The 13,928-nt window shown below is 40.2% G+C and overlaps 1 protein-coding gene across 5 annotated transcripts in view; it reads right to left on the minus strand.

The window, feature by feature from the left end:
* LOC108099274 (maternal protein pumilio) overlaps positions 1 to 13,793 on the minus strand; it is a 172,258-nt gene extending 158,465 nt beyond the window's left edge. The window contains exons 1-3 of one of the 5 annotated variants that reach the window (XM_017202654.2): positions 13,692 to 13,793; positions 9,744 to 10,866; positions 8,367 to 9,152 (exon numbers count right to left, since the gene is read on the minus strand). In XM_017202654.2, the coding sequence (XP_017058143.1) occupies positions 8,367 to 9,152; positions 9,744 to 10,058 (1,101 nt within the window). In that variant the 5' untranslated portion in view covers positions 10,059 to 10,866; positions 13,692 to 13,793. Of the gene's footprint in view, positions 1 to 926; positions 1,252 to 8,366; positions 9,153 to 9,743; positions 10,867 to 12,913; positions 13,105 to 13,691 lie in introns of those variants that run through there. The other 4 variants (XM_017202656.2, XM_017202655.2, XM_017202657.2 and 1 more) reach the window with 4 other exon arrangements.
* Positions 13,794 to 13,928: the final 135 nt, after the last annotated feature.

Below are 13,928 nucleotides of genomic sequence, written 5' to 3' on the forward strand. Positions count from 1 at the left end.
ATGTGTGCGCAAAGGGAACTAAATGGGGCTATTTAAATTTGTAAAATTACTATCTATTTTATAGCCTTATTTTATGAGTGCGATAGCTTAACTTTATTTACTGAGCAAACTTTATTGAATGTGGAACTGGAGGATTGATAGGTAATGATTACAATTAATTGTGATTTAATAAGATACAGCATACTGATATGGCGAAGATCAATTAAAGATTGTAATTCCTTCATACCTCCATTATATTAAATGTATTCAAATTACCGATGACTGCCATTTAAATTGAATAATATTCGAGATATGTTATCGGTATTTCTAAAGCAACTCAAACTTGATTGATTTGCGGCGTTGTCTACCTTTTATCGCAAAAACCTCGTTTATCAAATCAGATATGTTTGCAATTCTGTTTGTACATAGCTACTGCAAACACTTGTTATGAATTCACTACAGGCCTCGGAACAGGTAGAATTACTTCGATTATAAGCAATTTACGAATATCAAGAGCAAGTGCAATTAGAAGTAAACTCGATCATTAACCGGTTGGATCTGAAGACAGTCTAAACGGAATGAACTTCAAGCTGTCGCCATCGACTCCAGCATTACCACAAAGCAATCAATCATAGTTCCTCTCCCATAAATGATGGCTAAATCGAAAAAGTAAATTGTGTATCTAAGCTTAACCCTCCTATTCAAATCATTAACGGTAATCATAATCATTTTTTCTTGGATTACAAGTTATTTTGTTCAAGAGGAGTAAAAATAATTTGTTTAAATGCAGAGTCCCAAAATGACGTTTAATCGTCTCTTTCCTATTCAGCCTTTTAAGGATAGTGTCATTGGTCGACAGAGGGTTAAATCTGCAAGCTTTAGCACCCAAACTGAAGGGACAGGTGACCAAAGGGGTTAAAGGGGACGAAGCTTTTTGTGCCATTTACCATTTCCTGTGTGAGTGCAACATCCTCGGCGGTGCGAGCGTCCAACATAAAGTCGTGCAGTAATTTCATCATTGGACAGGCTGTGCGAGCGAGAAGGCGGGATGGCAAAGAACACACGGCGATCCAGTGCGCGACAGAGAGGGCGATAGCAGTGAAAAAGGGACAGGGCGAGAGTGAAACACGTTACACTGGCTTTTTTTTCTTTTTTTTTTTTTTGCCGCCTGGCGATTCTTCTTTTTTCTTTTTGGTGGGGACACGCCGTGTGTCTATATGATACACATGCCAGAAAAAGTATGCGTACAAACTCGATGCCTAACTTTGATCGCTAAAAAAACATATATATATAATTGATATCGACTTAATTTTTTTTTTATATTGTTAACACATTTATTGATTATAAATATATTTAGTTTTTATTAACATAACACCTTAACTTTATTTATTAAAATTAAAAAACGAAAAAGTGACGAATTTTTAGCCAGAAAAAATATGCGTACGAATTTGAAAAACGATGTGTATCTGCTCTGTATGCAGCTTTAGGTACCGTTAGTTTACTAGAAACGGTAAATAAAGCTCTAAGAACTGCTTGGCACTTGTTCTTTGAGCAAATTTCGTCACTTCGAGGAAAAAATCGCAATGGGCAAGAAGACAAAAGAAATTGATCCCGATTTAAGGAAACTAATTGTAAACCTCCGAGATGAGGGGAAAACTTTGCGGGAAATCGGGAAAATTGTTGGCAGAGCTCATTCCTCTATACAAAGAGTGCTCGAAAACTTCGATTTAAACGGGTCAATTAGGTCAAAGCCACGTTCTGGAAGGCCACCTAAGCTGACGGATCGAGAGAAGCGGGACGTTTTGAAGAGTGTGAAGCTGAATCCTCGATTAACAGCCTTCAAAATTACTCAGGACATCAAGGAGAAGTTCAACAAAGATCTTCATGAGGATACAATCCGAAAAATTTTGAAGAAAGAGGACTTACATGCCCGTACCGCGCGGAAGAAGCCCTTAATATCGCCGGCCAATAAGAGAAAGCGAACAGATTTTGCCAAAAAATTTGTCCAGGAGCCTGCAGTGTTCTGGAACAAGGTCCTATTCAGCGACGAGAGTAAATTCTGCATTTTTGGAATAAAAGGGCGAAAACTGGTGTGGCGTAAGAGCGGTACAGCGCTGGACGTGCAAAATCTTGCTCCGACTGTAAAGCATGGTGGCGGCGGTGTGATGGTATGGGGGTGTATGGCGGCAAGTGGAGTAGGAAATCTGGTGTTTATCGAGTCGACCATGGACCACAAGGCTTATCTGCAAATTTTAAAAGATAATTTGCACGAAAGCGCCAGAAAATTAGGGTTAGCTGAGGACTTTTGGTTCCAGCAAGATAATGACCCGAAGCATACAGCCCACAATGTAAAGCTATGGTTGCTCTATAACACCAAAAACCAGTTGCACTCGCCACCTCAGTCGCCAGATTTGAATCCCATAGAGCATCTATGGGATCATTTGGAGCGCAGGATCCGCCTTCGAACCATAACATCGAAGGCTATGCTGAAGGACGTCATTATGGAAGAATGGCTTAATATTTCCCCATCGGTGACTGAAAAATTGGTACAATCAATGCCAAAACGTTTGGAGGAAGCTATCAAACGAAAGGGGTACCCCACTTCTTATTAAAAATTAGAATTAAGTACCATTTTTAAGCAACTTTGAAGTTTGTACGCATATTTTTTCTGGCTAAAAATTCGTCACTTTTTCGTTTTTTAATTTTAATAAATAAAGTTAAGGTGTTATGTTAATAAAAACTAAATATATTTATAATCAATAAACGTGTTAACAATATAAAAAAAAATTAAGTCGATATCAATTATATATATATGTTTTTTTAGCGATCAAAGTTAGGCATCGAGTTTGTACGCATACTTTTTCTGGCATGTGTATATATTTTCCGTATATACGGATTTATGATTTATTCACAAATTCAATACTGATTTGGAATTCTCGATTTTAGACTTTCCACACTCAGCTGCGATTTTCACACGCAATAACCAATTTACATATCAATTTTATATACAACTATGTACACACACACACGCACAACGGCAATCGTTGCCTTAAATCATTTTGTTGTAAATTTTCACTTGTCGGTTTCTTAATTTTTTTTAATTTTGTCGGTTTTTAGGCAAGAAACTAAAAACGTGCTTGACGATCGGCCACAAAGACACACATTTATTCAATTCCATGCAGACGAGTCAACAGTTGCGGCCGAAATGAAAATTCTACGCTCCCCAGAGTTCGCGAAAAAAGATATCTCACCTTATGTGTGAGTAAGAGAGAGAGGAGAGCGGTGGAGAGCAAGTGAACAAGTATCGCCGAGCGAGAGAGAGAGATAGGGAGAGCGAGCAGCTGTTGTCTGACAATAACATAATCAGCAACAATTTATGCTGTTCAAAGAGCGAGAGAAGCGCTAATGAGAGGGGGACCGGGGTGGCAAGTGGGGCCTACCGCCTTTCCGTTCCCCGTCTATCCCCCTCTCTGTCGCTCTTCCATTAGCCGCACACGTGCAAGCTTAGCATTCTACATCTTTCTGTCTCTGTTTGTGTTTGCTAAGCCGCATTTGGCATAGTTTTTTTTTACGTAATGCAAGAGCAGAGAGAGCCAAGCTTATGTGTGGGCAGTCAAGCTCACTCTCCAGCTTACTGCGTAAGTGTGAGTGTCCGAGTGTATCTTGGAGGTGAGCGAATGAGCGAGCGGAGCAAGTGATCATGATTTGCAAACACAAGCCCAAGCAGCTGTTTGATTACAACGAGAAAGGAAGAAGAGGAAAAACAGCAGGCTAACCCGAAGCTTAAATTCCCTGGCACAATAAATTCAAATACCGTTTTTGTCCTTCATTTATCGTTTTTTGTTTACTTTTTGTTTGAAAAGGTCAACCCTTAATGATGAATTATTAAATAAATTTAGAGGCCATACATAAGCCATTATTTAGGTATGATATTAGGATTTGTCAAATATCGTATAAATCTTTGTGTACACAAAGTTGAGCAAGCCCATAAGCCCTCCAATTCCCAAGCTCGGTTTCGCCTCGTCTTAACCTCCAAGTAATCAAATTGCTCGCGACAGTTGCTGGCAATTAAAATCGTTTGTAGAGCCAAGTCAAACAGTAAAACGAAATTAAATTGTCAAACAATTTGCCGCTGCATTTGAAATGCTTTATTTAATTAATGCAAATGAGTGTGAGCTAAAGTAGCTCGTCGAGGGAGTGACGCATAGAGCAGCTGCCATCTCAGCTGACCACCCGGTTGAGATAATCGAGAAAAACGTGCCAGGAGACAGATAAATGTGGCAACAATAAAAAGCAATAACCTCACAAGTGAGAAGTCTAGAGCAGAGAACGGGGAAGAAAGAGAGAGAGAGAGAGAAAGAAACTAAACCAGGTCTAGCCGGCAATGCAAATCAATCAAGTCCGATGAAGTTACCGTCGACGCCGCAGTTGGCGTCGCTGCATTTGCCACAATTTACAGCAGAATGTACATAGGAACTTGCTTAGTTGAAATTGTGTTTATCTTAATATATAAAACACAATCTATTTTTTTATAAAAACATATTTTTTCAGAAAATTTTAGTTTTGATTACTCTATAAAATAAAGTTAATTTTTATCTGCCCCGATTTGTCATTTTTATGTCTGTCGTACTCTGAAAACATGAGAAGTTCCACTGTGCTGTAGGAAAACAACAAGCAAACTCATTTTCCTTCATTATCATCAAAGCAGAGCGTCTTGGATGTTGGAAAATTGCAAACATTTCAGCTAATTGGCAAGACGAGGAGAGCCGGCAAAGAGAGAGGCAGAGACACTGACTTGAGCGGCATTTGTTCAATTAGAACGTAAACGTTTATGAGAATAAGAGGCGGGCGGTGGGCGGTCGGCCAGTGAGGGAAGTGGATGGCTAGAGAACAAAATTTGGCGTGAAATAAGAGTTCAAGCACTGGCAAGTCGGAAAATGCACAAACAGGCAATAAAGAAAACGAAGAAAACTAAAAACTTACAAAAATAACTTTGCAAGAAACTGATTTATACGGCGGTTGAAGGTTTTGAAAAATGTTGCAGACAAAATGTTTATTAGTTTGGCAAACCAATTTAACACAAAATCGAAGAGAAATTACCAAAACAGTAGGCAACAAAAAGTGTGACGGTTATCGGTTGTGTTTTAACAGTTTAAAGCTGGGATTTATTATTAACAAAAAAAAAGGGACAAATTTGTTAACCTTTTTTAAAACACAATGAGAAGGAAGCACAGCAAAAACAATCAACAATGCTCAAAAAGCTTCTTAACAGAGATGTTCCAATTAGGAAACCCATTATCCAACCAGAAAACGCAAACGAATGGGGAGAAAAAGCAGCGCTCAAAATCAGATGCCGCACACAGAGACAAATTCACAAACACACGCACAAAAAACCCAAACACACACAAATCATTGCGCGTGGAAAAAGCAACAACAAATTAAAGAGGGAGGCGGAAAACTGGGTGGAAAACGGGGTTCTAGATGAGGACGAGAATTCGCGGATGATGAGTAAGCAGCAGAGACTACATAAAAGAATCGCAAGTAATAAGAACACCGCATACACCGAGAAAAATTAGCTATATATAAACCTAATGTTCTTAAGAAAATTAATTTGAGCTTGCAATTAACATTATTTTTGGAAGGTTATTGTATTGTTACATAATTGTAAAATTAAATAACCAATAAGTACCAACTTGTTCGTATCTATTTATTACATTTTTGTGCTGTGCAGAAAACGAATGCAAAGGGGCAGAAGAAATAGAAGAGGAAACAGAATGCGCCACATGCAGGGCAACAACAAAAAGTAACGCAAGTGAAACAATGAGCAAACTTAGTGCAACAACACAACGCAGAAGAATTGTTGTTGCACCTCTTATCCCTTCTTCCCTCTCACTCGCTCACTATTTTCCTGCTCCCCTTTGTATTCCATTCCGTTTCGTTCCGCCCGGCTGTTAAGCGCAAATCAATGACCTACGACATCAACAAGAGCGCTTCAGACACACACGCAAAGCCATAAGTGGGAGCAAGAGAGCGAAGAGATAGTTCTGGAAGAGAGGAGCCAGAGGGAGCGGGATAGCACGTGGCAGGTGGGGTGCACGGGGGTATGTGGGGAAGACGGGCGGCGAAAGAAAGACAGAGAGAGAGCGCGGGGGGATGCAGGGAACTTTGCGAATTGCGGCAGTTGCCATCGTCTGCGATTCTTCACCCTCCAAACAAGTGTAGTCTTTCTACAGTAAAGATTGGAAGATAATCTTAAATCTTTTTAAGATTCCGACATGTTTAACGAACATTCAAGTTCTTTCATTATTCATTTATTCAAACAACAAAAAAAAAATGAAGTCACTCAAAGCTAGCAACCACTGTACTTGAGACACCCCACAGAATTATTATTCCATTTACGGCCCCATCGAGTGCTTACTGTTATCAGGAGGGGACCGAGCCAGTAAGCTCAAAAAACTAGAGTAACAGTCCCAGACGCCAAAAGGAGGCGAATACGAAGAGGAAGAAGGACATCAACAAAGGAAGAGAAAACGCAACGACAACAAAAGCTTTGCCGAGCTCCCTTTTGGCACGACTTCAGTTTTCCATGTTTATTTTCAAGGAACCTCCTGGCTGGAGGTCCTTATTTCTGTTTCTCGTTTTCCTTGTGCTCCTCGCATAAAAGTAATAAATATTTTCGTCCTCTTCTCAAAGCATTTGCTGGTTTTTCGTTTAGAGAACAGTTGCACACAAATATATATAAAAGGAAGTATGTAGTTGCATAAGTAACACATAAAAATGATTTTATTAAAAGCAAAAAGTCAAGTTAAAAAATAGTGAGGTAAGTTGTGAGTTTTCTTTTATTTTTGTTTTAGAATTTAGTAACTCAATTTAGTACGCAAAAGTACAATTTTTTCGTGTTGTCTGATAGGGTACAACTTAACCCTTAACCGTCTCGGATCAACAATTTGCTTGATAAAAACATAATCGATTGGGGAGCAACCAACACTTGCACATGCAAGCCCCACATTGTGTGCGAAGGAAGTGAAAAGGAAATTGCAGTGGCAGGTGACAAGGGGAATCACCTGGAACAGAGGTCGAAAAAGGACGGCACGAACATAAGCAGACGAGTGAAATTCCTTAATTAAAATTGCATTTCCTTTAAACAATTGTGACATAACGAGAACTTCTTCACTTGACAGCATCACCACTCATTAGTTCCCAGTATTAAATTCTTTCGTTTATAAATTACAGGTAGTAGTAGTTTCTAGCTAAAATACCAGTGGCAGTGGCAGTCGAGTTCTCAAGTCATAAGATTTTCCGACAGGTGAGTAGACAGGTGTGTGAGTATGGAATCGAGTGTGTTTGTGCGGCATGTGCAATGTTCTGGCTTTATAAGGTTGAAAAATTGCAACCGGAATGGGATCTATGTATCTCGGACCCGCCCCTCTTTCTACTCTTCCCCTTTACATTCACATTTGTCTCCATTAGCAGCAAAGATACGAATAAAGCCAGAAAGCAGAAAAAGAATGAAGAGCATAACAAGCCTAAGAATTATTAAATTAACAGAATAATAATTTTCAGTCAATTTTATAGATCCAAGAACAGAGGAACAGAAAATATGTATAACACTTTGGACTCGTAATTTAAGCCCATTAAAACTGTCATATTCGATTTCAACAAACTTCCACAATTATTGAATAAATAAAACTAAAAATAAAACAAGATAAAGTTGCGCCCTTTACACAAATTTTGAGAGTCTAGAACCAATAAGAAAATAAACTTGGAAAAGAAAAATAAACTGTTCGTCACTGTAGAACAAGTACCAATAAAACCAGAAGGGAAAGCAAAATTATTGATTAACTCACTCAACAAGAAAATATCATCAAATGAAATTGAATGGTTCAAGTTTCGCCTACTTTCTTTTTATTTGAGAATAAACTTTCGATTAAAACTTATGAGAGCTCTATTATGGCCACTTAGCCATAACTTTTTCTAAGGACTCCTTTTCGACTGTTTTGTTGAGTTGGTCTTGGCTGTTTAATAGGCAACTATAAAGTTTGTGTCCTTCAAATAAACGCCAAATAAAAGATAAATGGGGGAGTGACAGCTATTACCAAGGATAAGCTGAAGGAAAACATAATTAGATGATTCATTAGAGGTATTAAATAAATAAAACTCTTACAAATCTTTCACAAATCATTCGATTTCATCGGGAAAGAAATACCTTTCCATCCTTAAATTTTTTTGGCCCCGCAAAATCTTAAATACCACTTTTGTCAAATTTCCAGTTTGAAATGAAACCAGTTGACGAAGCCAGGGCAAGAAAATTCTAATTAAGTATCTAACCCCTGCCTACAGTTATGCAATTTATTATCGCGAGCCAAGAAAATTAACCTATTACTCACCGCTGCATTCCGGTTGGCAGCTGCAACAGCGGAGCTGTTCATGTATTGACTCTGTGGCGGCATCATGGCAGCGCCCATGGGCACCGTTGTCTGGCCGCCCATGTAGACATAGTCCTGCGGTCCTCCGGCTCCGGGCGGACCCATTGGCGGTGGCTTGGGCATTCCCCCGTTCATTCCCGGGTGCATGGCTCCGCCGTGGTGATCGTACATACTGCCGCCGGACTGGGCGTACGATGACATGTGCCCCAGGGCAGCGGCATGGTTCAGCATATTCGAGTTGTACTGCCCGGGGTGCTGCTGCTGCTGCTGTTGTTGCTGCTGCTGCTGCTGCTGGCCGGGATGTTGGATGCCCAGTCCGTTGCCATTGCCCATTCCGTTGCCACCGCCCATCAGATGATGCGGATGTCCCTGGTTCTGAGCCTGCTGCTGCTGCTGTTGCTGCTGCTGAGGATGTTGCTGGTGTTGCTGCTGTGCCGCAACGGCGGCCGCGGCCTGCGACATCATGTGATTGTGCTTGGCCACCGCCGCTGCCTGCTGCATGGCGGCCATATTGGCTGCAGCAGCGGCCATCGAAGGATGATGCAGACCACCGTTGGTGCCGGAGCCACCGATATTCCCGCCTCCAGCTCCACCGCCTCCGCCGCCGCCTCCCATTCCGCCCAGTCCGCTGCCCATGCCAATGGTTCCGATGGCGCCCGGTCCACCATTGCTGCCATTTCCAGGCGGTCCGCCCGGAGCTGCGTTGGCTGGGTTCATTGGCGGATTGTACTTCCATTTGTCCGGGTTCTGCAATTGAATAACAGAAACAAACGTACGGTTAGCCTAATTAAACCAACTTTTATTTTATTTATTATTATTTTATTTTTTTATATATATGACATCCTTCCTTAACCTTAACTATCCTATTTTTGTATTTTTATTGGCTGCCTTCTCAATGCCAAGTTGCGATAATCTGTTTATGCAACCATTTTTGGCAGACACCGACCTTTGCAGCTTACACAATCTGCGGAGGTCAAATGAGGCAGGAGAAAAGCGCACCCTCCGCAAATGGAAATGCCGCAAAAAGTAATCAAGAAGCAGCACAGCTTAAAATTACCAAAATCCGAAAAGCAAATTAATGGTAGCAAGGATGCTGCTAATTGCGCAGAGTGCAATCGATGCTAATTGCATCAAAGAGCCATACTTTTAAAAAGATTTAGCCTTCTTGTTGGTTTTGAAATTCAGATGAAATCTAGTTGAGCTCTTAAATCGTTCTAGCTTTTACTCTTGCCAATTAAAGTTTCTAATTGGTCAGAATAAAAACTTTTCGGTTCTTAAAAAGAAATATGGAATATGGGCAGAAAAATCTATAGTTCAGAAACAATTTGTGGTACTTACATCAATGCCATGGCCGTCGTCGCCGCACGCCCATCGCGTCTGCTGTTGCTTTTGGGCAAAGTGGGCGGCATATTCGGCGGCAGCGGCCTCGTGCAAGGTCGAGCCGACGGCACCCACTCCGGGCACACCGCCACCCACTCCGCCCGGCGACGGGCGTTGCTGGAAGACATAGCCGACGGCGGCGGCTGCGGCGGCACCAGCTGCATCGGCGGCATCCTGGGAAACCCCGCCGCGAGATCCTACCACAATGGCATCCGTGCCAACGCCGACGCCTCCGCGGCCATTGCGATCATCGTTTCCACCCAAAAACTTCATGTGTTGCTGGTGTTGCTGCTGCTGCTGCTGGTGTTGCTGCTGTTGCTGTTGCTGGTGTAGCTGTTGAAAATAGGGCGGTGGTGGACCGTAATGTTGCTGCTGCTGCTGTTGATGTTGCTGGTAAAGTTGCTGCTGCTGCTGCTGGTGCTGCTGCTGCTGATGTTGTTGTTGCTGCTGCTGTTGTTGCTGCTGCTGCGGCGAGGGCGTCGATATGGCGATTGTGGGCGCGCTTAGGAGCTCAATTTTGGAGGCTTTTCCTAGCTATCGCAGCTGACAATTTTGCGCGTATTGCCAACTTTAATCGGATTTTTTCTTTCAAATCACAAAAGACCACACGCGTTTTTAAACTCGTTTCGATTCGAGCTATTCACAAAAGTTGCTTGTAATTTTTTTTTTCAAATTTTCTCTTCGGATTTACACTTGTTTTTTGTTGTAAAAGAAACCACACTTTTTGCTTATTATATTTAACATTTAATTTACAGGCTTTGCTGAGATTTTTCATACACACTTTGCTAAAAAAAATTAATTTTCTCGGTTTGGTTTGGTTGTCGTGGTTTTGTTTTTTTTTTACATAAATTTACACAAAAATTATGAATAATATTTTACACAGTTGCACAGCTGTTGTTTTTGGGACTTAACAAAACTGAACTTTATTTATTTAATTACGTATGAGAATTGGTTAAAACTTGAATTTTTACAGATTTATTTTTTAGAATTGTGGAATTTCCGTTTATTAATGTAGTTTATTAATTATAATTAGGATGAATTTTAATTTACACGACGTTTTAATGATGAAAATATACACAAACTGGAAAGAGAAATATAAATGAAAATTGTTATTAACCAGTGTTGGTTTTTTTGAAATAAGGGAGGTTTGACCATTATAATTAGACTGCATTTCTGATCTGTCAAACGATAAATATACAATTTAGGAACTTAAATTCTAGCAACTTTTTAGCTTACTACCAATCTCAACGCGTTGTTTAAGATAAGCGAATTCGTTGTTGTTGTTGTTTTTTTAAAGGCACGAACCACTATACTTTTGTCCGATTAAAAACTTTGAGCTGGTCATGGTAAAGAAAAGAATCCGATAACGCAGACAGCAGACGGGGCGCATAATAATAATCAACAAAATAAAGCGCACAAGGGGCGAATAAAAGCAAAACAAATTCTTCTAAAACTGAAAGACGAGTAAGACAAATACTAGCCATGATTTCCTCATTACGAAAACAATAACAAAGCCATTGGCAAAGGGGTGGGGAAAGGGGGCGGTGTCGTTTGAGGAACAGGAGCTCCAAGAACAAACGAAGAAGAAGATTATCCATAGAAGAACAACGCAAAGCTGAATCATGCGCGAAAAATACGGAAAATGAATACAGTATTCAAGACCGATTTTTGAAACACCCTGACGACCTTTTTTATTCTTGAAAAACAAATAATAAAAAAAATAAGAAAAATGATCAATGACTTGCAAAAAGGTATACTGTATATGTAGTCCTTAAACAAAATTAATCTTTGCATTCCTCTTTATTTAGAGCTTTAAATTTGAAACAAACACGATAAGAATGGGTTTAATGTTGCAGTTTTAAAAATGTATCGTCAAAGGCGAATAAATTCTAGGTCCAGTTGACTCATTTTGTGATAAGCAAACCGTAACAAATATTTATTTATTGCTCTGGTGTTTAAACAACATTTTAGAAGTGTAACAAATAAATGTTTACAAAAAAGGGAATTATAGATCCTTAAACCGAACTGCAAGTGGAAATTGCTCGGTTTAACGATCTCGAAAATATATCTGGTGCTAGACAAGCTTCTGGACAGAATACTAGCGCTCCCCGCGAAGGGAAACAAAAAGCGCAAAGACAGCGGCTGAAGAAAAGCAAAAAAAAGGGGGTTTGTTGGGGCGTGAAGAGACAGAGGGGCGGTTGAAAATGGAAAACACATAAAATTAACATACACACAGAGGAGCAAGAACAACAACAACGATGCCGGCAGACGATGAGCGAATGCGACAGAACGAATGGCGAAGAAAACGAAACGAAGACGAAGGCGAAAGGCGGCCGACACATTTGAGGTTACGTTTTCAGCGAGAAGAATGCGAGTGGGTCGGTTTTTTTTTTGGGTTGTTTACGAGAATCTCCATCTCTCCTTTTTCGCCCCCCAAAACGCCACTCTCTTCGCGGAGAGACAAGTGCAGCATGCGAAAAGGGATAGAAAGAGCGAGCGAATGCTGGGCCCTGGAAACACGCACACCCTCACGAACACTCGGGAATATAAAAACAAACATAAAGATAAACCATAAAAGAGATACCTGCCAAACAAAGAAGGCGCGCCTAATAACTAAATTAATAATTAAACTCATTGAATTATTAAATATTTTAGTAGTTAAGTGTTCTTATTGGGAAAAGTACATATATACAAATGCAAGGCGTCCCGTGAGAGAGAGAGCACGCACACACACACACACGACTAAGGCTACAGAGGGGAAGAAAGGGGAGGAAGAAGCAGAGCAGCCAAATGGCCGCCGCTCAAAAGGAAGAACACGATGGAATAAGGAAATAATGAAACACACTCTTGCACACACGCACAATAGGAAAAATATTTCACCAACAAAAAAAGGAGACTCATATCAATTATTCAGGCAAACACTTAATTGATTTTTACCTTTTTCGGGCAAAATACCGAATAAATTCGCAAACTATTTATACATGTTTGCATATATACAAAAAGCGGTCTGGAAATACACACACACACATGCCGCCGTAGTGGAGAAGGAAACCCGATGATGACAATGTAAAACGAAACAGGAGTACTTTACGGTTTTTGGCTGATTCGTTTTTTTTCATAGCACTTACACATGCACTTAAAAAAGCCTTCGCATCTGCATTTTCGTTGATGGTGTGTGTGCTTTCGTTAAATACGAAATTTAGATTATTTAAATTACAATTATTTACACAGGATGATGAAGAAGAAATCGGCCAGGAATTTCTTCAACGTCGCCGCCGCAGAACGATAATAAAAGCGAAATGCAAAGACTCTGGCCAAATCCAACTACAACAAAGAGCGAGAGAGTGGAGAGAACAAGAACCCCAAAATGAGAGTAGTGTTGGCAAACGTGCGAAATCAACAGAGAGAGCGAGTGGGCATGCTCCAAGAGAAAGAGAGTGAAAGAGAGCGGGGGTGTGAGCGCAAAAGACCGACAATTTATTTTACTTTTATTAACATGCGCGCAAAATATTTATATAAATTGATTACACATTTTCTTCTCCTTTTATCACCCCTTTCTTTTATTCACCCTAGCAAATGAGTTACGCTGCGCCAGCCAAATTGTTTATATATTATTTATCAATCGATTTTAGGGGCATGGGCATGCCAAATTTGATTAGACGCCAGACGCACACAAACATTCACTCGCACGCACACAGCCGAACACTCGCGCATACATACACACACCAGGGTGTTTGTTTTGTTTTTGTTTGCGGCTTTTTTATGTCAATTTTTGATTTTTTTGCAGTCGCAAATTGGATTCTTCCTTTCGGCCGATTGGAAACTTTAGAGCTCTTTTATATTTTTCACTAATAAGTACTCCTTCTAATACACTTTTCATGTTTTATTGTTGCTGGGCACACACACCTTAGCTTATTTGAAAAATTTACATGTTACAAGCACGCCGTTCTAGGTCTGCTTCTTCTTACGCGCGAACATTTAGTGTTACCGCAGCGCAAACGTTTAAATATACTACTCGGCAAACGTTCTTAAAAATGCGTGCTTGATAAAGAAAATACCAAAATTATACCACCCGCTTTTGGACTCTAAAACTCCGTTAAAATAAACTAATTTTAAAAATGCTAGATTTCTATTTCCCAATAC

Source organism: Drosophila ficusphila, unplaced genomic scaffold, assembly GCF_018152265.1.
Source record: "Drosophila ficusphila isolate 14025-0441.05 unplaced genomic scaffold, ASM1815226v1 contig_791, whole genome shotgun sequence".
Taxonomy (NCBI): Eukaryota; Metazoa; Arthropoda; class Insecta; order Diptera; family Drosophilidae; genus Drosophila; species Drosophila ficusphila.